The sequence below is a fragment of the Carassius auratus genome, chromosome 50, assembly GCF_003368295.1.
Source record: "Carassius auratus strain Wakin chromosome 50, ASM336829v1, whole genome shotgun sequence".
NCBI lineage: Eukaryota > Metazoa > Chordata > Actinopteri > Cypriniformes > Cyprinidae > Carassius > Carassius auratus.
In genome coordinates, this window is record NC_039292.1 from 14066589 (window position 1) to 14093861 (window position 27273).

Here is a 27273-nt window from a genome sequence, read left to right on the forward strand (position 1 = left end):
CCAGATAACTGCTGGATAAACAAGACTTTAGATATTTCTTTAGGAGAAAGATGTGCGTTTTGCTCAAGGCAGAGTGAACATTATAATAGAAATCCATTGCAATCCTTCGCCCAGCTGGAGAAGCATGCTGGTCAAGAGACTGAGTTGGCTATGTACACCAGTGTGGGAGCAGTGTTTGCGGAAGCGCCGTCTCCAGACTGTGCTTAATTCATGTCGGTGTTGGTCAAGCATTCTGTCAGGATAGTCCCTGGAGGCAGAGGTAAGTGAATTCCACACAACGTTTATTTTTCACAAGATCAAGTGCACGGTGAGTAGAAGGTGATTTCAGGTGCGGATACTGTGCAGATCACTCAGTGAGGGGCTGAATGCAGGTGAGTACATCCATAGAAGAGAGGTCAATGCCACACAATCACGGTTAACTAATGTTTGTCCCTTTTCTTTTACAGGAGAGGCAACTGTCCAGCAAGCTTGACATGAACACATGAGATACAGGAGATCGTTGGGAAATCAGGTAACAGGGATGGCTCGGAAATCCTGGAGGCAGCAGAACAATGACACAAAGGTTAGTGTTTCAAAAGTCCGTATACATTACGTCTTGGAATCTACGGGATGCGAGGCAAGCAGGAGACGGAAACATGAGGTCTGTTCCTGTTGCAGGCTTGATGTGAGTGTTTTATAGTGCCTTGATGAGATTGCTGATGATGACCAGGTGAGGGTGATTAATACTCAGGGGAGCATGATTGTTTTGGATTGGCTGGGACTGGTCTTGCCTGGTCCCTGACAGACAACGCCGGTGATTGACAGTCAAAGCATAGTGCTGTTTGAACACCCCACCCCAACCCCAACCGAACTCCAAGTTTTGATTGGTTTTGCTCCTAAGTCAGACCTGTCTGTTATTAGCTGAAGCGCAGGGCTCCACCCCAGAAGTTTGAAAAGTGCCCGTCAAACACCAGCACGCTCTGTCTCTTCATCGGCGCCTCCTTTGTCCGTTTTTTTTTTTTTTTACTTTGTGCTTTTGTTTAAAAATAAATGTAATACTTTAGTTTTATTTAACTCAGGTAAAAGTACCACCAATTTAATTATACTCAGGAAAGCAGAAAAAAAGTTTAATTTACTCAAGTGCTCTAATGAAAGTATTTGTAATTAGTTACTTTCCACCTCTAACCAAAGGACATTGATATTGCAGTCTGTGCAAGATTTTAAAAGTACTTTTTAAAAATCAATGATTGTATCTTAATTATAATGCAGCATTTAAGAATAGAGCAGCTATGTCTGGGACAGGGTTCAAGCATCACTCAAGCTTCAAAGTTATCATGAGTATGTTAAATCAAGCTTCTTCTGAACCAGTCTGATGATACAGGCTTGTACATTCCAAGATGTGTCTCTTAGAAAAAAAAATTCAGAATTGTCAAGAAGTCAACAATTGGATTCAGCTAATGAAAGATAAAAACCAAGGGAGAATTCAAAATGGCAGAAATTCATACTAGAATGATATTTTAAATTATGCTCAAGTTTGTGTTTTCATGTATTTAACAAGGACAGTTGAATCGATGGCTGCATCTGAAAACTGAAAAACGCTGCCTTCGAAGGATGCATTCCAAGGTAGGAAGTCATCAAGGCACGTCTGAATCAATGTTATTTTCATTTCATATCTCCTGAGATGCCTTCATCTGGCCGATTTTTGAAGGCAGCATAGATGTATCCTTCACTGACTTTGATATCCCACAATCCTGTGCATTCCATTCTGTGACAGTTAAGCCAAAAAATAAAGATGGCATCTGAAATTTACCGTCAGTGGTCAGTTTGTGTGTAAATGTATGTTTTTGATCAACATTTTCCACCTTTTATGTAATTCTAGCGAGAAATTAATAATGCAGTAATTAAATATTCACTAAGTTGTCACCAAAGCTCTCTATATATTTTGCTGTAGATCATTGCGCTGCCTCAGGAGGCTGTCCAAAATCAGTTGCAAAAACACTGCCTGCAAAGTCATTGCCTGATACGTCAGCGAGGCAGCAAGTCACCAGCCTAAGTTTTCGGATGCAGCCAATGAGAATCACTCAGTTGCATAAGCTCCAACTCATGTAAGTCTGGAGAATCGTGAGGGTTAATGAAGGGGGAGGGACTAACTCTAATAAGATGAAATCTGTAACCCTCTGTTGAATGTTAGATAAGGGTGCAGGGCAGGGGGATCTCCAGGATAGGTTTGGGAAGTACTGCTGTAGAGTATAAAAAAACAAAGGGCAGCATCACCACTTTGTGTTTAGTTGTTGAAAAATGGCTGCAAGTTGGTGTTTTGGGTCAGATTTCGGCAGTTTGCATTTTCTGTCATGCTGTTCCAAAGTGGAATAATCTGCGTAAGAGCTCTGACTCAGCAAAATGACCTTCAATTTCAGAAGCCAGTTCAACAAACTAACCAGCAGCTTTAGAAGCCATTGGTGCAGGCAAGGACCCTTGTTCTTCAGCTGATTATGAGCAGATCCAATGTGTCCAAAGCAATCAACTGAGCTTTAACCCTCTGAGGTCTAAGGGTATTTTTGGGGCCTGGAGAAGTTTTGTCATGACCTGACATTTGTGCTTTTTTCAGTTGCTTATAAACATCTAAATGGCTAAAGTCTAGTCTCACTGTAATCAGCACAAACTGGGCTATAATAATATGTGAGCAGCATGTATGTACATGATTGTGTTTTTGAGAAAAAAAATTTATGTGTGGTTAGTGAAAAACTAAAAATGTTAAATCACTTGAATAAGGCAATAAAACACATACAGAACACTGGTTTTCGGGACTTTTGAGAACTGGAGCTTGTAGCCTAGAATTTTTCTTTCTAAATTATGTGAAAATCATCTTGTTTACTCACAGAAAACTATATATTGATTTAAATTTTCGAAGACACTTTTTGTTTGTAAAAGTCATATGCGAGAGGACGTGAACTATAATGAATATCATTGTGATTTAGAACTGAGAAGACAAAGGCCTGCATAATCAGCTGCATAATGAGCTGCATAATGAGCTGCGTAATAAGCCTTTGAGTCAGCTGTGTGTCACTGTGAGGGAGGAGTTACAAGAAAGAATGTGAGGACAAAATAAATGTGTATATTTTTATGTTTGTAGTTTATTTAGAATATATTTAATTATCCCACAACATAATTTAATATCCACTTGGGAGTGCAGTTAATTAGGAACAATCAAAGCTGACTTTCAAACTGAATTTTTAGCATAATGGAATGGAAAGAACCGCATTGTTTGTTACATTTGTTACTGTTACATTTATTTGTTACATTTATATTATTTACATCAAGTTTTGAATGATATAGTAGTGTATATCGTTATTGAAACTTTATGATGTTTCATTTGATTATACATTTAGTCAGGAATTATAGTTTGGAAAAAGCCTAACTTGTAAAATGTTTACACGTTATGTGAAAACTAGTACAAGTATATCAATAAATAAAAAGAGACTTACTCATGTTTATGATCTCTGCTGAATAAAGCGCTTCATTGTTTATTTCTGAGGAAATCCAAATCTCAAATCCTCAACCACATCACATCTTTTTGGGGTGAATTATGTCTTATTCCTCTTATCGTGAAGCAAACAGTAAAATAAAAGAACTTGAAGAACAGTCTCACTGCGTTGTCTTCTGTTGTATGGGCGTATTATTCAAGCCGCACGCTTCAGTGAAACATTAGAATCTGGACCAGCATTAGACCAGCGGGGGCATGGTCACATTAGAAGATAATGAAGGGAGACGTGTAAAATGGACATCGTATTGTTTTCATATGGATTACATTATCAAAGAATATTTGTTTTCGGCAGCATTTGTTTAGTTTAAAAGTTGACATGTCAAGCTTTCTATAGATCTCCCTGTCTCTTCGTTGAGTATTCACTGAGTTACAGTTCATTTTAATGACGCGTTTGTAAATGAAGATCAGCGCAGACAAAGGCTGCAGACAGAACACCCTGTTTGTTATTTATTTATTTTATAAATGCACAAAGTTTTGTTGTTATTATGTCTGTATACAAAAAATTAAAATCAATGAAACCTTTGAAAATGTCCATCTCCCATTGTTTTGAACTGTTTTCGCTTATAAACGGTGCTTGATCTGTGCATATTTATCTCCTGATTCAGATGAGATAACATTTCTCTGGTGAAAAAAAAAAGTTATTATAGACAATAATAGTGATAGTTGATTACTTGTGGATTATTGTGATATTTTTATCAGCTATTTGGACTCTCATTCTGACGGCACCCATTCACTGCAGAGGATCCATCGATGAACAAGTGATGTAATGCTACATTTTTCCAAATCTGTTCTGATGAAGAAACATACTCATCAGAATATCCCAAGGGTGAGTATATTTACAGCAAATTGTAATTTTTGGGGTGTACTACTCCTTTAACAAACTCAGTATATAATGTCTCCTGGTTTTAACACGCACAGTTTGTAGTCAGCTTTTCTAGGCAGTCATGTATTACAGATGATGGTAGCCGTCAGCATTTACGTTTCCGAATTCTTATTTTGTTGATTATTTTAACAGTGTGGAAAATATTGTTTTACCATCACTGAAAATAATACTTCAGCCCCTATTAATGTTTTTACCATGACAGTCCCTAACAGGTGCCACGATGTCTGAGAAAATACAACAATGTCATTTATATTAATCATATTGTACAGGCATGCTGAACGCTGTGCTTATGAGGAATCTGTGCAATAAATAGCGAATCCTGGCAAGTGTGTTTATGACCAAATTCATTCCAAGTCAAGCTGTTGGTTCCGCTTATGACTGTGTTATTTCAAGCTAAAATGGAAACTAGCAAAGAAAAAAAAAAGAAAAACTGTCACACAAGGGAAGGTTTTCCACTGTAATTTAGTGGTAAGACTTTCATTCAGGTTAGGATATGGGAAAGTGTGGTCTGTGTATCAGATAGCACATAGAATTAGGCTTCACAGTGGGTGGGTAACATTTGAACATTTTAATTTACAGAAGAATTGAAATTATAGCTTATTTTATCAATGCATATTGCAATATAGCAACATGTAAATATAACATATATTTGAGACAATTTTGTGTGCTATAAATATCAAAATAGTAATAAAATAAAATCTTACATGTCATGAGTTATTGAAATCGGAGGGCTGTGCTCTGCATTACATTGATGTTAATGTTCTGATAAGCCTTTTAAGTATTTTAGGCATAGAGAACATTCTTTTCTTGGCAGGAAGTTTTATTTTCTTTTTTTTCTTTCACCTGCCTCTGATCTTTCTAGAGGAATTCAGCTGTGAAACGAACCGCTCAGTGTTATTTATACTGTTTTGAGATCAATCAAGCATGCATGCCTAAGAACAATGTCGTGACTAGTCAAAAAAATTAAACAAGCATGTGAGTCATGAATCAATTAATTAAACTAAGCGATAAATCAAGATGGTATGCAACTGATCAAATGAAGCTATGCATGAATGATATTTATCTGGGCGATACATATGTCTTATATTATGGCCAATAAAACATTATGAAGGGCAGTTTTTTATGTTTTTATGTATTTATTAATTATTTAAATATTTTATGTAATTATTTTTATTACTCCCAATTAATGAATTAATTTATTTGATTTATAAAAAAATACCTTGAAAAAATATATTTAAATCATTCTGGAAAATATAGGGAGTAAAGAAATGTTTTTTTTACTTAATGTTGACACCACATGACATTTTTGACTCCTTAAATTTAAATTTTTGTTGAAAAAGATATTTAAGTTTCCAAAAACCATGTGAATCCAGAAAACAAACATTTGACTGTGATAAATAGCATTATCATTGGAAAATGTGACTTTTTTTATATATCAAGGCATGGTTAGTTCGCGTTGCAAAATGTCATGTGGTGCGCCTCTCCAAAAACCTAACGATATATAGGTATGAATTAATAATTCTTTGTGTGTGTGTGTGTCTATATATATATATATATATATATATATATATATATATATATATATATATATATATATATATATATATTCTCAAAAGTAAAGATATATTCATTTATATTTAATAGTTACACCTCATGACATTTTTAGACTCATTAAGAGGATACTTTTGTTAAAAAATGCACAAAGCCAACATCAACTCATGTCAGTATCAACTATATTGTGATATTTATCATTAGCATATTGTAAAAAAGTATTGTTACACTAAATGCTATAGAGATGTCAAATTGTGGTGCTCATATGGAAAATTCAGGTTCAAGTCTTCAAGTTTACAGTCTGTTCTAATATCTAAAACAATAAAACACAACCTATTTACATGTTCTGATAAAATATAAACATTAAATGCACTATAAACCTTAAAAAAGCATTATATTTTAAAAGCATTTGAATAAAATATAGGATAAAAGCATTTGAGAAATGTGTAAAAAAGTGGTAAAAAGACGAAGCTAACATAACACAGATGGCTCACACTGGTATAACATATTATTCTCCTTAAAACAGCAAGTATCATTTAATTGGAGACCAGTTTCCTGCTGGCATTTCAGTGAACCAGAGATGTGTGTCTTTCTCTAGGGGATCAGGCCCTGACCTCTCCTCACCGGCTGCAGATCCGCTTAGAAAAAATGAAGCCTTTCATGTCCACAACACTGAGCAGCTCAGACTGTTTTGTTCCGTCAAAATGAACTTAACAGGCCAGCTGGTGGCAGATGTTTGTACTTGAACACAGTGTTTCTGCGTCCCTGTTAAATCTGCCTGGTATGAAACGTTGTTCTCCCAGACCCGAGCCTGTTTGTGTGATTATAATGAGTCCTTCAGAAACCTGACCATCAACCACAAGAAAATTAACAGCAAAGTGTGTCATTTATGCACCACTAGTGGTCACTAGTTTGTTCTGAATGTCATACAGGTTTGGTACAAAACGAGGATGAGGAAATGATGACTGAAACAATGATTTTGTTTTGGGGCGAACTGTCCGTTTAAACTGGGTTTTTTCCACCAAGTGCATGGATCAAAATAGTTTGGCGAATTATGTTTTATAATTCGGTGTAAGGCTAATAACCATTCAAAATCGGATTAAACAAAGGTCCGTTTTAGTACAAAATGTTACATATGCACAGTGCTTAATGCCTAAGAAGGATCTAAATCAGATTTGCATTTACTTTATATAATTACTCATGGCTGTGCACATTTGCTGACACTGATGCTATTTGGATGTTAAGGCAAATTGTAATATGTATCAAATATTTTGGCCTTTTATTGTCACGGTTGGTAAACCGTGATCTCTGGGTTTTGCACTTTGTGGGTGAAGTCTGTGTGTGTTACGCGTCAGCACCGATTAGTTTGTGGGTGTCTCCGTTAATTGTCATCAGCAACAGCTGTCACTCATTACTCATTCCTATATATATGGCTTGTCTAGCGTCTTGTGTTCGTGAGAGCATTGTTTCATGTCTGTAACCCGTGCCTTGCTTTCTTGTATGTTTCTGTGTTGGATGTCCGTGTCTTCCCGGAACCCCGTCCACTCTACGCAACCACCATCAAGCAACACCACTTACCTTCGGCTCGCTTCCCCGCAGTTCCTGTGTCACCCTCTCCTGCTGCCAACTCACCTCTGCCTTCCGGATTCATCATTCCTCACCACCATCTTGGACTGTGCTTTCCTCCCAGCGTTATTTGTGTCTCAGTTTTCTATTGTCTCATTATTCTCATTAAATATCATTTACCTCGCACTTGCTTCCTGCCACTCCTTACACAGTTGTTACAGAACGCTCTCAAAACCATGGAAGCAGCGAGCACCACTTCACTACAGCATCAACCGCATGGATCAGCAGTAGGAGAACATTGTGAACATCGGACGCACAATCCCAAGCGCTGGTGACACAGGTGTCCAAGCTCTCCTAGCAGATCCATCAACTCACCTCTCCCACTGCACCCACCGCACCGCCTGCGCTACCCGTCCCCCGGGAGAGCTCCCAGGACCACTTCCGGCCAGAGCCGCGACTTCCGGTGCCAGAGAGTTACTCCGGTGAGCAAACTTTTGCAAGACTTACCTTAAGAAATGTTCCATGCATTTTGTATTGCAGCCCCGCACCTCCAAGGAGTCCAAGGTTGCGTTTGCTCTTACCCTACTCTCTTGCAGGGCCGCCTTACGGGGGACGGTGGTGTGGGAGAATCAACATCTGTGTTGCGCCTCGTTCCACTCCCTCTCCGAATAGGTTGAAATGGGTCTTCGATCGAGCCGCGGCCGGCAGGGAGGCCGTTCACCAACTCTCGGACCTGAAACAAGGAAGATCATCAGTGGCTGACTATTCCATTCAGTTCCGCACCCTGGCGGCCACGTGCCAGTAGAACGAGGCAATGCAGTGGGATCGATTCCTGCATGGACTGTTTTTGTCTTTCAGAAAGAGAACAAGGTGTTATCAAACATGCCCGCAGAGTACTTGGACCTGAAGGAGGTGTTCAGTAAGTTCCGTGCTGCTTCTTTTCCTTTGCATCGTCCCTACGACTGTGCGATAGATTTAGTGCCAGGTAAGTCTCTGCCTAAAGGCAAATTTTACTCTCTTTCTATTCCGGAGAGGGAGGCCATGGAAAAATAAATTTCTGATTCCTTGGCATCGAGGTTCATCCGCCCTTCCTCTTCTCCAGCAGGGGCAGGATTCTTTTTTATGGGTAAGAAGGATGGTTCTCTGCGACCTTGTATTGACTACCGAGAGCTGAACAACATCACGATAAAGAACACCTATCCGTTACCGTTGATGTCTTCAGCTTTCGAAAGGTTACAGGGAGCATCCGTATTCACAAAATTGGATTTACGTAATGCTTATCATTTGGTCCGCATCAGGAAGGGGGATGAATGGAAAACCGCCTTTAACACCCCTAGAGGGCACTTTGAATATTTGGTTATGCCGTTCGTGCTTTCCAACTCGCCAGGGGTTTTCCAAGCACTCGTTAATGACGTGTTGAGAGACATGGTAGATCAGTTTATATATGTTTACCTGGATGACATACTGATTTTTTCTTCATCTCTCCAGGAACATGTTCAACACGTCAGACAAGTGTTCCAGAGATTAATCGAGAATGGGCTTTTTGTCAAGGTGGAGAAATGCGTATTCGATGCACAGTCTTTTCCCTTCCTAGGGTATATCGTCTCATCTGAGGGAATACGTATGGATCCTGACAAGGTTAAGGCTGTGATAGATTGGCCATCTCCAGATTCCCGTAAGGCCCTACAGCGGTTTCTGGGGTTCGCCAATTTCTATCGACGTTTCATTTGTAAATTTCAGCCAACTAGTCTCACCTCTGTCGGCCTTGACCTCCCCCAGTACACTGTTCAGGTGGTCGGATGCAGCCGAAACTGCATTTACCAACCTCAAGAGCCACTTTGTTTTGGATCCCATCCTTGTAGCCCCTGATACCCCACGGCAGTTCGTGGTGGAGGTCGACGCATCAGAGATGGAGGTAGGAGCAGTTCTTTCCCAACATGCTGCCTCGGACGATAAGATGCATCTCTGTGCGTTTTTCTCCCATCGTTTATCTCCTGCTGAACGCAATTATGACATTCGTAACAGAGAATTGTTGGCCGTAAAATTAGCTTTAGAGGAGTGGCGTCACTGGTTGGAAGGCTCATGGGTACCTTTCATTGTTTGGACCGATCATAAGAATTTAGAGTATATTAGAACTGGCAAAAGACTCCATTCCAGGCAGGCTCGGTGGGCACTTTTTTCGGTCATTTCGATTTTCCTCTGTTGTACCACCCGGGTTCCAAAAATGTCAAACCCGATTCTTTGTCATGTCTTTTTGATCCCTCTGCCCGCCCGGTGACTCCCGATTGTATTTTACCTGAGAAAATAGTCGTCTTAGCACTCGTATGGGAGGTGGAATCGAAGGTCAAGATGGCCTTAGAAGGGGTAACGCCTCCACCCGGTTGCCCACCGAATCGTTTATTTGTGCCAGAAGGGTTACGGTCCGAAGTCATTCAGTGGGGTCACTGCTCTAATGTTGCTTGTCATCCAGGGATAAGCAGAACCAAAGGGTTAGTTAAACAACGATTCTGGTGGCCACTTATAGCTTGTGACGTCCACAATTTTGTTTTGGCTTGCTCAGTTTGCACCAGTGGTAAGTCATCTAACCGGCCTCCTGATGGGCTTCTTCAACCGCTGTCTGTCCCTCTGAGACCCTGGTCACATATCGCACTAGATTTTGTTACCACCCTCCCGCCCTCTAATGGCATGACCATAGTGGACTGGTTCTCGAAGGCGGTACATTTGATTCCCTTGTCCAAATTACCGACAGCCAAGGAGACAGCGGTCACTGTCCTAGATCACATCTTTCGGTTACATGGCCTGAAGGTAGACGTGGTTTCTGACAGGGGATCCCAATTCATATCCAAATTTTGGAAAGAATTTTGTAAGTTGCTAGGAGCAACAGTTAGACTGTCTTGGGGTTATCATCCCCAGAGTAACGGGCAGTCTGAGCGAGCCAACCAAGATTTGGAGAGAACGTTGCAATGTTTGGTCTCCAAGAATCCTTCTTCCTGGAGCCAACAACTCTCTATGGTAGAGTACGCTCACAATTTGTTACCAGTGTCAGCTACGGGCCCTCTCCGTTTCAGTGCAGCTTAGGTTATCAGCCACCAGCTTTGCCTAGTCTGGAAACTGAAGTTGCGGTCCCCTCCGCTCACGCATTTGTCCAGAGGTTCCACCGCACCTGGACCAGAGCCCGCGAGACTATGCACCTGAAGAGGGAGCGCACTAAGGCCAAGGCCGGTAGCCACCGGTCATAGCCTTCCGTTTACGTCGTGGGTCAAAAAATTGTGGCTTTCTATGAATAATATTCCTCTCCGTTCCATTTCTAACAAATTAGCTTCCAAATACATTGGCCCGTTTACTATCACCAAGATCATTAGTCTGGTGACAGTCCGCCTCAAACTATTCTGCCCCGACCTATTCGGTTAATTGTATTCTGGACTCGAGACGGAGGGGACGAGGATTCCGGTACTTGGTGGACTGGGAAGGTTATGGTCCAGAGGAGAGGAGTTGGGTACCTCCTAGGGACATACTGGATCACTCCCTTATAGATGATTACAATCAGCAGGTAGGCCCTTCTGGGAACTCCAAGAGGCATTCTTAGAGGGGGGGGGGGTACTGTCATGGTTAGAACAGTTAACTGTGATCTTTTGGGTTTTGCACTTTGTGGGTGAAGTCTGTGTGTTACGCGTCAGCACTGATTAGTTTGTGGCCGTCTCCTTTAATTGTCATCAGCAACAGCTGTCACTTATTACTCATCCCTATATATATATGGGTTGTCTAGCGTCTTGTGTTCGTGAGAGCGTTGTTTCATGTTTGTAACCCGTGCCTTGCTTTCTTGTGTGTTTCTGCGTTGGATGTCCGTGTCTTCCCCGGAACCCTGTCCACTCTACGCAACCACCATCAAGCAACACCACTTACCTTCGGCTCTCTTCCCCGCAGTTCCTGTGTCACCCTCTCCTGCTGCCAACTCACCTCCGCCTTCCGGATTCATCATTCCTCACCACCATCTTGGACTGTGCATTCCTCCCAGCGTTATTTGTGTCTCAGTTTTCTATTGTCTCATTATTCTCATTAAAGATCATTAACCTCGCACTTGCTTCCTGCCACTCCTTACACAGTCATTACATTTATTATATTAATAAATAAAAAAATATTGCACTCATAAATATTTACTCTTTTGAGTAAATATGGCTGGATAAAACAAAAACAACGCAAAAGCAATGCAAAGCAAAAATATTATTTTAAAGGGGGTTGATTCATTTCTTTTTCCCATTTTTGAATTGTAGTGTTAGTTATTTTTATATTTTTATCCATTTAGTATTTAAAAATATGTTTAAATTATTTAGATTAAGTTATTTTAGTACTTTAACTTAAACAAAAATTAGATATTTTGCATTGGCAACTAGTATAAATAAAATATATCAATATATGTTTTTTTTTTGTTTGTTTGTTTTATAATGTAGTATTTTTTCATGTTTACAACCATTTCATTTTTTAAATAAATTTAAAGACCTGGAAAAAGGAGAACCACACAGGGTTATCATCACTGACTAAAGCAAATCTAAACAAAATAATAATAATGCTAATAGCCCTGTGTGATGATTTTTTACTTGATCTTTTAATTTATTGAAAAAAGAGAATACATTTTTTATATGTTTATACTTTTTCTATATAGTATAGAATATTTATAGTACTTGATGAGAAATGTTACCTTGTCAACCAGATCAAATAAAATATATATATTTTTTTCATTTCAAGTTTATTTTATTTTATGTAATGAAAATGTTAATTATTTTATTTTTTTCATGGTTTGAGTGATCGATAATAACCCTGTTACTGATTACATTTATTTTGTATTAAAATATAATATTAATTGATCATTTTCAACATGCAGATGCAGAGAAAGTAGTGAAGTTGGCTCTGTGGGCTGTGCGAGTCAGTGGGGTGTTGAGGCTGAGAATGAAGGCCTGTAGGCCGAGAGCTACAACAGGTGCAAAGGCTGAGCCGCTGACGGCTGGAGATTAAACAGCACACTGAAGGTCAGAGACGGGGGAATATACTGCAGATCACCAGAGCCGCTCTGATGCTTAATGATGTCAGCTTTCTCACAGCCTCTTTATTATGTGGGCTTCATCGTTGTTTTTATTATTATTTATAAAACAAGCTTCTCGATCGAATGCTATAATATATTATTATTAGTAGTGGTAGTAGTATTTTCCAATAGCAGGCTAATCAGATTGATACAGATAAACAGCCTTTTCAAATATAGACAAACTTTTTTTTTAGCAAAGATATATTAAACTGATCAAGAGTGGCAGTAAACACATTTCTATTATTACAAAAGATTCTATTTTAAATAAATTCTGTTCTTTTCTTTGAAGAATCATGAAGAAATATATCATGGTTTCTACTAAAATATGACGGTTTGCTACAACATTGCTAGCTTCAAATCAGCACATTAGAATGATTTGTGAAGGAAACATCTGATTTTGGAGTGAGATTGAGAGCGTGACCCACCATGTTGGCGAGGAGAGCAGTGGAATGTTCGTCGAGGCTGATGACCCCCTCCCCGAGGTGATGCCGCTTCAGCCGGTTTGAGAAGGTCCTCAGCTCTCGCTCTAGCTTGGCCCCTGAGTCCACGTTTGCTGGAAGCTTCCAGAAAGGCACCCTTCAGAGAAATACTGTATTTGTTAGAGTACAGTTCTTAGATTGAAGTAACACTCCACATCAGGTTCATTAAAAAAATTCATTTCTTGAAATCAAATAAACGTTAACTAAATGAAAATAAAGCATAAAAAAATGTGAACTTGTTGTATTTTAGCTAGTCGCCAAGAAAATATTAAGAATTTTATACGTTTAATTAAGTACTAAAATATCTCAAACTAAATAATCGAAAACTTAAAAAAAACAAATACAAAACAATATAGACATTATATAATTATAATGCTACATTATAATGGCGTTTTTAGTCATTATTTTAGTTTTGACATCATTGTAGTTTGTATGTAAAACTTCTTAAAAATGCGAAAGAAAACCTTTTTCGTTATAAGTACACTTTTGTCATGTGAACATACCTGCATTCACATGAATCTATAACTGGAAATGTATCAGAAACCAATTTAATCGACAATAATCCAGAGAAACACAAAGTGAAAGGTAACAATTAAGAAAGGTAAAGGAGTTTGTAAAGTTGTAGTACCGTAAGACATCCATGTTTGGCAGTTCTCGTCTGGCTGTGGAGAGCTGCTGCATTGACTCTTGATGGACGGCTCGAATGTTGTGTCCAACACACACGGTGTACTGCAGCGGCATGCGCTCCATACTAGGTGGTGTCTGCAAACAGAACTGTCTGCTCTCTATTCCTACATGAAGCGGGATGTTCGGAGCCACTAGAACTGACACACCTTGAAAAAAAAACTTTGGATTATCAGTGGTCAGTTTGGCAAATTTTAAAAATACAAATAAATCAAAATAGGAATTTTGTGGCTTTTACACCGTGTCTACACTGTTTAAAAAAAGAAGTGTGTTTATGCACCTGCTGCCTTTTGATGGTGATAAGTACGGATGGTCTATGTGTGAAATGCTTGTCTTTTCTTGATGGTAAATCCAGTTTAAAACTTTAAAATCATGTAAAATCTACTTTGCATCAGATTTATTAACAATTTATTATTAACCAAAATTCAATACCAACTTGAAATTAGCTGCAGCTCGCTGGAGGGGTCAAGTTGCATAATCATTTCTAAAACTTAGTCAAGCCCTTTCTCGTGTTGCTTGCTGCTCTTCTAACCATCAAATGACCAGCACTATGGCATGCAAGTGTTTAAATCCAGGCACTTTGCTTTTTTGTTGTCTATACTTATCACCACCATTAAAAGACAGGAGGTATATTAATACACTTTTGTTTACTCCATGTAGTTCTGAGAGCTGAGGTGTACATTTTGATTTTCTCAAATACATCAAGGTACGTGCGCAAAGGTCTCTCACACACACTCTCTCTCTCTCTTTCTCACACACACACACACACACACACAATATATAATATGCTGTTATACTCCATATAGCTTCATATACAAGTCAGAAACTAAGCTTTTTTTTTTTTTTTTTGCACAGGCCTATCTAAACGGTTAATGGTCCCACCTAGTGATCAACTGTAACGGGGAAAACCACCAACAGTCAAGAATCTCTCACACACACAAACTCTATAATTTGCTGTTATACTCCATATTACTCCATATACAAGCCAGAAACTAAGCCTTTTCACTACCTCTTCCCAAAAGGGAAAACCACAAACAATCAAGAATGCATGATTATATGGTGTCATGGCTTTGCAATCAAAAAATGTCATTATAATGGAAGTCAATGGGGCAAAAACAGCCACCAACAATAAATGAGGAAGAATTTTTTTTTTTTATCTAATGCTGAACAAAAACTAAAAATGCACCAAAGCCAATGTTGTTACTAATCTTTGACATGCCCAAGACTGTAATAAAAAGTAAAAACAAAAATCCAGCCACAATTACTTTTATATTGAAAATAAGTAATTTTGTTAGTTTTTTCCCCCCAAATCAGTGACATCGTTTATGAACTTGGCAATTAAAGAGTTGAAATCTTGGATTTTTTTTTAAACATTTGGTAGTTTTGATCAGGACTAGGGGTGTCACGATTTCGATTTTAAATCGAAATCGATCGAAATTAAGTCACAGTCTCAAACTTCGAATTAAAAAATGGAATCGTCGATGCTGCCTGCCACGCCCCCATGTTGTATGACGGCAAATCAATGACAAAAATAACTGAGCATACAACTGAAGCTGGCGCGCGCGCTATATTGCTTCTGCGAGATGAAAACTGAATCGGATCCGAAGAAACGGGAGCCCGCGAGCTCATTTCAAACTCTCGCGCGTCGCGCGCGCATGCTCATTCCCCACATCCTTGCGCTCGATCATCTCACCTCTGCTCGAGCGAACAATTTTATTTTTGTCAGTCGTGGGGCGGGGCTTGCTGTTTTAGTTGTTATCTCAAATGTCATTGGTTATTCCTCTTTTCCTAAAGTCAGTATTCGACGCCTGTTAGAAAATGATTAATAATTCTCTTGACTTGACCCATGACTTCATCAGTGGACCAGATACATGTGAGTAATCATTTCTTTTGCTTGTTTAATTTATTTTTGTCTTTAATGTAATTTAATGCATTGTTTATAGAGTAGATCTTTTGTAGATACTTGATTAACTGGAATTCTTCTGATTGCTAGTGATTGCAGTCTTATAATAAAGATACACATATTTTACAGACTGTAATGATGCACACACTCACACACACACACACATATATATATATCTATATATATATATATATATATATATATATATATATATATATATAAATCTAAATGAATGACAGTGAAGTGTTTAACAAGTGTTTTATCTTTAATCTTTTAAATAGCTACATCGTAATATTTGAAGGTTAGTTTAGTCATTTTTTATTGTTTTTGTTTGTTTTGTTGTGAACTTGAATGTCATCTTTTGTGAAGAAGACTGCACTTACAACAAAGAAACTGGATGGCAGTTTATTTTCAGTTTTCAATTGACTAAAGATATAAGTTATTGTTACATCATGTTGTTAATAAAAGTTTTAAATTTGACAATGTAGTGTGGTACATTGCAAACAAAGGTCAGATAATATATTGCATAAAAGTCTAGTTTGAAAAATGACAATCTGTGCTTTAAAAAGAATAAATGTAAAAATCGAGAATCGAATCGAACCGTGAGCTTAGAATCGAAAATCGAATCGAGGATTTGGAGAATCGTGACACCCCTAATCAGGACTGAGGTTGATTAATAGATTTATGCAAAAAAAATATAAAAAAATAAATAAAAAATAAAAAATAAATAAAAGTATATATATATATATATATATATATATATATATATATATATATATATATATATATATATATATATATATATATATGATACATTTCTACAACAGTTTAATTGAGTGGATGTTTTCATCCCCAAGAAAACGAAAGGTGACTATAAACAATGCACAAGTGATATAATAAGGTCAGATGCAAAATTTATATTAATAAGTATTAATTTTATATTAATATTCCACAGTGTGACTTAAATCCTGACAATAGTTTTTAAACACCAAAACTGGGTTTGCGTTGTTACAAGCTGTTAGTAAATCAAGTCCATACACTTTTAAAAATGTCTCTGCTGTGGGCAACAAAACAAAAATATTGATGACATCATTGTGAACTCGGGGGTGTATTCAAATTCTTTTGTCCAATCAAATGCTCTCTAGATTAAAAATAAAACTCTTTAATATTGAGCTATTTATTATAATAAAAAGATATTTAACACTGTAAAATATTATTAAAATTTTATTACAAATACAAAGCAAAAATAAAGCATTTTCATTGGAAATAACATAGCGAGCAGACATTTTAGAGTTCAGTCAACACTCTCAGAAAAAATGGTACAAAGGTTAAAAGTTTTAAAAGGTACACCTTTGTACCTAAAGAGTCCTTAAAAGTACATATTAGTACCTAAAAGGTACAAAAGTTCACCTTTTGAAAAAGTACAGCCCCAGTGACAGCTTTTGTACCTTTTCTTCTGAGAGTGAAAGATGCAGACATGCAGAGATTTTGTATCATGAGACACTGCTGAGACATCAGGTGATTTCAGATCACACGTTAACTCCTGTAACTCCATTCGTGACTCTGAATGACAGACACTGCATGAACGAAACCAAATACCATCTTTCAACCTGCCCCAGAGTAAAGCAGCCTTTACAGCCTGATGTATCATGGAAATTCTGAGCCTGGGACTTGTGGAACAGGAAACATTGGGATTTATAATTGAATCTTTATGTTTTCAAAGACTTAAGAGAAGATGGGGGCTGCTTCTGATGTCTTTCTGCACCTGAAATGTTGAGATTATGTGAAGCAGATAATGGTGTGCGCAGATGTAGCTGCCCTCCCTGGAATTCCTCCTGCTTCTTGGATTTCACCACCATGTCAAAGTACCCCAGTGTAGACACACGCAACACTGTCCATCCAACTGCCCCTCACCTCACCCAAACTGACAACACCATTTCCACATGAGCAGTACATCATTTAGATAATTTTTTATATATATAATCCAGATGTCATGTAATTCAAAAGAAATAGGCTGGTAATTAGTTTGACCTGAATTTTTTACTGATAATAACTTTTTTCACAATAGCACCAACAATGACATTACATTAACCCTGTAAAGCCTGGAATATACAATGATAGACTGAAAAATCTGATATTTATACAGTATGATTGAATTCTGATGCTTGTACTTTAAATCGGTGGGTTCTTCATCACAGACTGCTTACATAAACTCCTCATAAATATCAGCTTTTCTGCTCGCCTTGGGGATTTTATGTAATCTTCTATGTGTTTCTTGTGTGGCGTTCACCAGGGACCTAATCTATTTTCTTTATATATACTTCCTCTAGGAATCCATTTTCAGGAAGTATGATATTTTGTTTCATTGTTATGCAGATGATACACAATTATATCTGCCATTGAAACAAAAACATCCAAATTATATAGTGCCACTTTTGTGTTGCCTTGAGGAAATTAAAGCCTGGATGGCTGTATTTTTTTATTTATTTAATGAGGATAGGACAGATGTTATATTGTTTGATCCAGGGTCTCCTGGAGTCTCCTGACATGGATTTAGGTGTATTAAAACCATTTATGTGTTTTAATGGATAAGGATTTTAAACTGGGTTATAAAATTAATTTGGTTTTATATATATATATATATATATTTCTATCTCAGGCAACTCTTCTAAGATTAAATATTTTCTGAGTTACAAAGTATTTAAAAGAATTATACACATTTTTATTTTATTTTTATTTTATTTACTCTTCATTGGCTTCCTGTCCATTTTAGAATAGATTTTAAGATTTTTGCAATAGTTTGCCTCTAAACATAGTTTAAAAATAGTTTGCCTCTAAGGCCCAAACACTTACTGTTTTTAATTCTAGCTTAAAAACACATTTTTATAGTATTGCATTTAACACTGCATGAGAGCTGCTTATTTATTTTACATTATTCTATAATATTTCATTATATTTTTAATTTTGTTATTATAATTGTCATATAGGCTTATTCATGCTTGTACAGCACTTTGGTAAACACGTCTCTAAAAAAGTGCTTTATAAATAAACTTTGACTAGACTTGACTTGACCAGTTGTCACTCTATATCTCCCAATATTGTCTTAGTAAAGTAATATTTAAGCTTATAGTTTTTCTGTTCAAATATCTGTAGTTTCAAAAACTACTATTTGGGGGCCTAATTAACCCTAATCTTACATGCCACCTCACACAGGTGCAAAAATATTAAATGATCTAATAAACAAAAGTTTATTAAGTTTCTTAAAAAGAACAATGCAAGAATATATTTTAGGCTTGCAAATGTAGCCCAAAATTAACTGCCACTCAGCAGAGGAAACCTAGTTTGGAACTGAATGCAAGTTTTGTAGATGTAGATTGTAGAAATAAAAAATATACATATTTGTTTGATGACTTGATAAATGCAGTCAACAAAGCAATGGAATTTTGTTCTAATAGTCTCGTTAGTTTCATTTTCCTTTTATTTTGAGAGAAACATCTCTTAAATAAGACTCTTTGGAAAACTACCAGTTCCCTCTATTTATCACTGCAGATTAGACTTGGAGAGAAATTAAGGCCTCTGACGTGGAAAACTTTTATAAATAATAGCGTGTAAGGGTGTAACATCTACTAATATCGTACCTGCCATAGACTTTGGCAAGTGAAGGAAAGAAGCCAAACTGTTAACCATAAGATTATGCATATGTTTTTTTAAAGGGCCAGTTTGTGACAAAAATAAAATTCTGTCATGGTTTACCAAGCTTGTATGGCTTTCTTTCTTCTGTGGAATACATAATAAAAATCTTTCCGTGTTCTGTTTTTCCTTAGAACGAAAATCAGAGGAGTCTAATTTTGTACTGGACACCATTGACTTCCACTGAATGAAAAAAAACAACAACAACAAAAAAAAAAACAATAGAAATGCTCAGTCAAATAGGTTTGGAATTGTATGAGGGTAAAGAATTAAAATTTCTGAGTAAACTATTATTCTAAGAAGAGAACTAATCCTATCCAAACAGACAAAAAAAAACTGCATTTGAATGTGCAAATAGGAGAGATTCACAACTCTTTCTAGCCAGTCGGAAGACAAATTAAAGACCGATTCAAACTACATTTTCAGTTGTTTACCAAAACCCATTGTGTAATTTTCCTTACATCAAGTTATGTAATCCTCTATCGCTTATATGAAATAGCATTAAGTATTTCTGAGAATCATTCATCTATTGTTCAAAAATCACTTCAGTCTCTGCTCTCATCCAGGCTATATTAGGTGAAAAAAGTGAGATGGGATGCTGTTATTCATCTTTGCTTTAAAGACAGAGTGGAAAATATTTCAGGAAAGCTGGTAGTAGTTACCGTGGGGAATTATTCTAAAAAAAATAGACGCTCCCCCTCTTTTTCAGCTTCTGTAGAACCCACCTTGCTCATAACTCAAGCCAAAAGTCTCTTAAACATCAGCAAATGACAGTTATTTATTTTCGACTGTGCAGATTCCATGTTATACACACCTTAAGAATGGGGCCTCGAGCATTTAAAGGGTAAAACTCGAAGAATCTGACTCTAAACAGACACAAAAAATTAACTTTGATTGCCAGTCTGACTTCAGTCTCACACGTCACAACACTGTTCATTAGTGGTGTTTTACAGGTCATGCATTACTATTACTATTGCTTAGACTGAAGGCTAGTGATACGTCACTGGCCTAGCAGAAACTACATGAGATTGTAATTCCCATTAGCTCACATTGAAGGACTAAGTTAACAATATCTATAGACTTGAGCTGGGGTCTTTTAACTTAAACTATTTAGAAACGGTCTACAGTAGCAACTACCACAACACTCTAGTTTGAGATTTAGAACAGATTTAGTTCCATTTTCAAACTAAAAAGATATGTTGCATGCACTTTTGTAATGATAGTACTCATAGTTGTGTGATTTTAGTGAGCAGTGTGATCAAGATTTAAAAGTTTAAATATTGCGCAGCTAAAGTCTTAATTTCGAAACAGTTTCATGTATTATTTGCAAATGTCTAATAATAATAATAATAATAGTAATTCCCCAAAAGCATACATTTTTTTTCAACTAATCATTTTTCAGCCCATAAGAATTACGTCAAGACAATGCGACACCACAATAACACACATTTCCAGATCCTTTCTGAAACATAGCAGACAAGGAAACAAACAAGTAAACAAAACACATTTCACTGACATTTTTTTAACGTGATTTGCGAAAATTGGTGCGTGATTGGTGAACAAGTTTTTTTTTTTTTTTTTTTTTTTATTACATCAACAATTAATTTTTATTTTAACAGTTTTAACAGCCGGCACAGTTCAGGAAAACCACAATAATTAACTGAAAGAGTGAAATTTCGTGTTTTGATGGTGCCAGTGTCTATTTTTATAGTTTTGATAATTAAATCAATTAAATTAATTATTTGATTATCATTAAATATACTTTATTTATTTATTTAACCCCTCCCCCCACTATTTTTTGGTGATCACACAATCACTGCTTGGAAACAGTCAAAATCTGAATATGTGTTCTTCTCTTTAGAGGGTCATTCAGTCATCATGTTGGACCGGACACAACTGTCAGTGAACCCAGTAAAGGACACAACTTGCCCAGACACTTCAATAATGTCTCTCATCAACAAAGTGGACAAAGCTATTTGACAGACATCGCATGACCGAAGCCCCACATCATCAACCTGTTTAAAACCACTATCCGATTTCAAGGCCTAAATGTAAATATACACTGCTGCAACGTTTACCTTTGGGTTTGCCCTGGGTCGCCGAGGGCTCGTTTTACAGGCCTGCACAACAACATGCCATTTGGCTGCAGAGCAGCAACTCAGGAAAAACAATTATGTCCATTATCAACACATCACCGACCAATAGCAGCCGAGAGCCAGGGCCACAGGCAGCTGCTGGGTTGCCTTACAAATCTGAGCCAACATGACTGTCATTGTTATGCCACTGGGCATTATATTCTGAGATATGTCTTCGGTTACTTGGCAACCTGGGACAGCTGCTTTGGCAGGAAGCTCAACATTTCTGTCTTAAAAGTGAGCCAATTAAGAGAGGGGTTTGAGGGGTCTCTACAAAATCAAGGCCGTCCTCTACCGAGGTGGAAAATGGATAAAAACCATGTGACTGTTTCGGTTAAACTGCTTACAGCATTACATAACGCTTGGTGGGCCAAACAATGATCTAGGAAATCATAAAAGGCCTTTGTTTATGTCACATGACGAATATAATGTCCTTAGCTGATGGCATGCCCTTTCACTTTAATCTAATTCTGTTCAGCTGTCTGGGATGCAGATTACCACTTTCACCTCTCAGCTGCCGAAAGCTCACATGCAAACTTGGAAGACACCAATGCGGGCGCAAATAATGCGGCCGTACGAAAAAAGCAGTGTGACCGTGTTGAGTAAATAGGGTTATTAATTGCTGGATTGTGCGTTGGTGACAAGGTGCTGTGAGAGTGTCTCGGCTCTGAGCAGTAACCATGTTTAGAGACCAGCTGCCCACCCACACAAGCCTCACAGGCACCAGTGTTGGGAAACTTGTCTACTATAAGTAATGTGTTACAACAACCTGTCCTCCAACCAATACCCATGTATAGGTCCTTTGTCCAAATCCCTGAAATACGACCCATCAGATCATATACTAAAAATTGCGCCCCTATCGGCAAAAGGTCGTTTTCATATTAATGTTTTGTACTCTTTTATTGGCAATCTGGTTTGGGTTTCGTGTAGCTCAGTTAGTAGATTATTGCGTTATACCTTGATATGTAATCATGCTATCATGGGTTCGATCCTAAGGAACGGACGTGCACAAAAATGAATATGCTCAATAAATCATAATTTATCATGATTTCTGTGAGGGTTAGGTTTAGGGGTGGGGTTAGGTGTGGTCATTCGAACGAATAAGCCACCTACAGTAGTAAAATATGTAGGAAATGCTGTGAGATCAGTGTAAAACGCCCACACATTGCATTTAAATAAACGTGTATTTTGATTGGTAATGACGTTATACGTCAATTAATGACGACAGACGGAACGCGATACCGTCATTATTTTTACGCCCACTAGAGGGCGCTTAACTTTAAAACGTAAATATAGGTCGTAATAAATGCTTGCACAAACGACCTATATGGTCGTTTTTTGTTGGAGGACAGGCTCGTTACAATTTTGTTACTCGCTGTAAAAATTAACCTGTAACTGTTGGTATTTGATTACTTTTAATGGAAAGTAACTCATTAATTTCTAATTCAAACATGAATCAATCTTGAATGTTACAATTGAAAAATTAAAATTAGATTTTTTGTTTGTCTGTTTGTTTGCAGCTATATGCTCCAGGGTGGAACTGTCACAAATTACTATTGGAATCCACTGAAACTTGGTGAAATGCAGTGGTTTTTAAAACTGTCCTGGAGCACCAGCTCTGTCTCCCTCATCTAACACACCCAATTCAACTCTTTAGCCCACTACTAGAGACTTTAAGAACTGAAGTGGGTCAGAAAAGGTAAAGAGTGATGAGAAAATATGATGTGCGTCAGATCTGAATTCACACACACACACTGCGTCCTGTCTGGCTCCTGCTCCCGTTGTCGCAAGGTTAGCCTAATCACTTTCCCTATTACCTTTCTGAAGAAGCAGTATGGAGTTACGTCACACCGGCGCGCAAAAGTGCACGCCAAGCAAATAAGCCGCTGAGGAGCTATTGGCAGCCCTTAAAACAGCCAAAATAACCTAATAACCCAGCTGCTGTGATGTCTGTTCATCAAAGAGCAAGATAAAAAAGATATAATCAAGAACTTTGGTTCTGGGACGGCGGTTCTGGTTTCTGCCGTGTGGTTGAATCATATGTTAATAACCACTGATTTAAGTTTCAATTAATATTTAAATACTTCACTTAAATGCTCCAAATATTCTGCATTTTGGGACAGATCAAATCTAAGTTAAATGTTAAACATATTCAATAAAATCAATAAAAACAGTGAAACTTTAACAAAAGTACAAAATGTCACGCATTTTCATGGTGTATAGCTACTTATTTCACTTTAAACACTGCAAGACTATGAGAATTTGGAGTGGCTAATGTTTTAATGCACTAAGCATCTGTCCGTAAACATGTCCCATCCTCCCTGACATAAACACAATGCTTATTTAAACCTGCCTGAGATTGTTTGCCTAATTAACTCTCGATATAAACATCGGACATCTGCTAACAAATACCAATGGGTTCAGACTCAAGTCTCGTGAACTTTATTGTGCAGTCTTTCACCAAGCAGAAGTAACCATCCGTATTGTGTTATGCTCTCTGTGATCTCAGGGCCGAGGCAGTTTTGAAATGTGTAGATAGTCACAAGTGAATGCATGTTTGGACTTGACAACAATATGTGAAAGGGCAGGGTGGCAAAATTTGGCTAAGGGGGTGACAGTTAGTGGAGCGGAGCTCCTCTGTGCTTACCTGAGGATCCTAGGAAGTAGCGTTCTAAAACTGACCCGAAGCCAGAAGGGTTGTCCCTAAGGTCGCTGACTGTGAAGTGCTGCATGGAAATGTTGGCATCGTTTATTGGCCAGTTGTGTGCACGGACACTGGCACCTCCGTACCATGAAATATTCACCATGGAGAAACAGTCCTGAGAAATAAAGAGGGTTACTATCCTTAAAATGTATAGTTATGGTCCATCTATACCATAGGTAGATCATTTATTGCAAGTTTAAGTACTAATTATACATTTATTGTTTGAGTTTCTTCATATAGATTGAATGAGGTTTTCATTAGCAAAATCTGGACATCCAGCTAAGAAGTTTTTGGCTCTCATAAGACATGAAAACAGGTGCAGAATACCTTTAACTCAAAGGATTGGACTGAACAAAGTGTTCTTAGGCTTAAATCTAAAATAACACATGACAGAGCATTAGTGAGGAAGGAAATATGGGAAATGAAGGGATTAAACTAGAAAACTTCCGAATTGCATTAGGTGCTTGCTGAACAAAGAAAGACCTTGTCTTATCGGATATCTGTGAAATGTATCTCTGTGGCCCTTTTAGACTGGTGAACTTTAAACCCTGCTTTAAAAACTTTTTTTGGCAGGTGCGAATGCAAAGTAAATCAGTTTTTATGATTAACAATATAACCCCATAAAAATAACTAATAATAAAACTATTTAAAAGTTAAAAAAAAATAAAAAAAATAAAAACAGTTAAATAATAAATAAAAAGGTTACAGTTGCAATAAAAATGGTTTAAAATGGTTATCTTTATGTAACACTGTGAAACAATAAACCGTTAAATAATTGTTTGTATGCACTTAATTAGAACTTAAACCTCCCAAAGGAAGCCAAAACTAAAATATGAAGGTCTTAAAAGTATATATTTTATGTATTCACATATATTTTAATTGATATTTCAAACATTTAAGGAACCAAAAAAAAAACAAAAAACATTCTGTTCTATATATATATATATATATATATATATATATATATATATATATATATATATATATATATATATATATATATATATATATATATATATAATATTATATTATAATATTTATTATATATATATATATATATATATATATATATAATATTATATTATAATATTTATTATATATATTATATTATAATATTTAGTCAGGCGGTGTGCTTTCATCGAGCGATTAATACACTTAACGAACAAAAATCGCGTTTTTGCGGTACTTACAGGATCATCACTGACAAAACAAACACATCATCATCATTGTCACTTATTCATTTTTTTTTTTTTTTTTTTATTGATGATATTTTTATATTGTAAAGAATTTTATAGCTGCGAAGCTGCGATTATTCGGTTTCTGTGAGAGAAACTTTCACACCATACAATGTTGGTGGTTCTTGAATATTTTGAATACATTTTATGTTGTTCTTCATAAACAAATAGGGTGATTTATTTTGTTTCAGTTATATTTGTGGAAATTAAAATGGTGCCTCAATGACACTTCTGATTCTATTTGCAACATAGTCTATATTTTCAAAAATGTTCTAAATAAAATAGGTTCTAATGGCATTTTTACCTTCAGGTCCACATGACAGTGAATTGGAGTCCAGGTTACACTGTAACACTCGGTCTCTGAGTCCTCCTCTGATGATTCCAGAGAGATCTTCACCTCTGCGACCGAGTCCCAAGTGTAGCAGAACTCGGTTTTATTAAGCCAGCACATGTTCCTCACGAACGGAACCTCAATATCGGTGTTCCCCACGTTCTCCACGTCTATCTCCGCAAACGTCTTGTCCTCAGTCAGTGTCTGTATGAGGAGAGTTTGCGTCCGTCTCTCCCAAATCAGCCCACTAAAGCTCCCCTTCAGGACCCAGTTCTTGTTGGGCTGATCCACAACTTGCCAATAAATGATCCCAATTGTCATGACAAAAAAGACAGCAACTCCCAAGCAAGCAATAGCCCCCTTCCAGGTCTCGTTCATCTCTTTCAACCCCGTGTCCCATGTCACCTCTGGGATCGGACTTGGGTTCCTGTTGCGAGAGTGTGGCATGATGATTTCACAAAGAAGAAGAAGAAGAAGAAAATATCTAAACGAACGAGATGATATAAAGTAACAATATATCTGCTAAACCATGCAGAATCGTCATCGTGTCATGCTCCTTCACGCGCTCGACTGTCTGTGAATGTGATTTTTTGAATTGGATCTAATTGCGTCGTTGCGCGCACCGGCCGCCGGTCATCTACGGATCCAGGTCAAGTTCTCCAAACAGAATCATTCCAGAATAAATCAGAAAAGTAATGCATGCTGCTTCCAGTGCTGCAGCAGGGTTAAAGCATTGATGGCAGAAGAGTGAGCAGCCTTACCCGGGTTTGGCAGCAATGCCTACAAATAGCTCCTCAGCGGCTTATTTGCTTGGCGTGCACTTTTACGCGCCGGTGTGACGTAACTCCATACTGCTTCTTCAGAAAGGTAATAGAGAAAGTGATTAGGCTAACCTTGCGACAACGGGGACAGGAGCCAGACAGGACGCAGTGTGTGTGTGAAGCACCCATTCTCACAATCTGAGTGTGCACGCGCTTGGCATTTGGAGACGCGCGTGCAGTGATTGACTCGCATTATGCGTAACATGCATCAACCCTGTGCGCAATGTTTCAATGTCCTGTAACTGTTCAAAGCAGGTGCGCAGCAAAGCTTTAACCTCAAACTACATTTATTTTGGCGTATTATTAAACTGGGAAAATCTTAACTTTACGTTTAATCTGTGCAAAATATTACTTTATTCTCCTCCCAACAGCTGCACTCGCCTCCTACGCGTCACACTTGTGTAGCATTGTGTGTGTAGTGCTCCTAAATATTATTGTACTATATCATGTATATTATTTTATTATATATTTTTTTTACATTTTCATAAGGTCAATGACAAAAAAAACGGAAACAGAAATCTACTCTTCGTGTTTAATTCTAAAACATTTATACCATTCTTTATTTTTTTAATGATTTAATGAGAATTCCATATGATAACTACTAGTTTTATAACAACTGAAATATTGTCTTTTTGCTTTTAAACTTTAAAATGGATTAATCAATAACTAAAAATAAAAAAAAGCTTATATA

The 27273-nt window shown here is 37.3% G+C and overlaps 1 protein-coding gene across 2 annotated transcripts in view; it reads right to left on the bottom strand.

Moving 5' to 3' along the window:
* The window catches only part of LOC113067104 (SITS-binding protein-like), a 45804-nt gene extending 18857 nt beyond the window's left edge, over positions 1–26947 (bottom strand). For both annotated transcript variants that reach the window (XM_026239367.1, XM_026239368.1), the window contains exons 1-4: positions 25735–26947; positions 24139–24310; positions 13708–13912; positions 13026–13176 (exon numbers count right to left, since the gene is read on the bottom strand). In XM_026239367.1, the coding sequence (XP_026095152.1) occupies positions 13026–13176; positions 13708–13912; positions 24139–24310; positions 25735–26208 (1002 nt within the window). In that variant the 5' untranslated portion in view covers positions 26209–26947. The remainder of the gene's footprint in view (positions 1–13025; positions 13177–13707; positions 13913–24138; positions 24311–25734) is intronic.
* Positions 26948–27273: the final 326 nt, after the last annotated feature.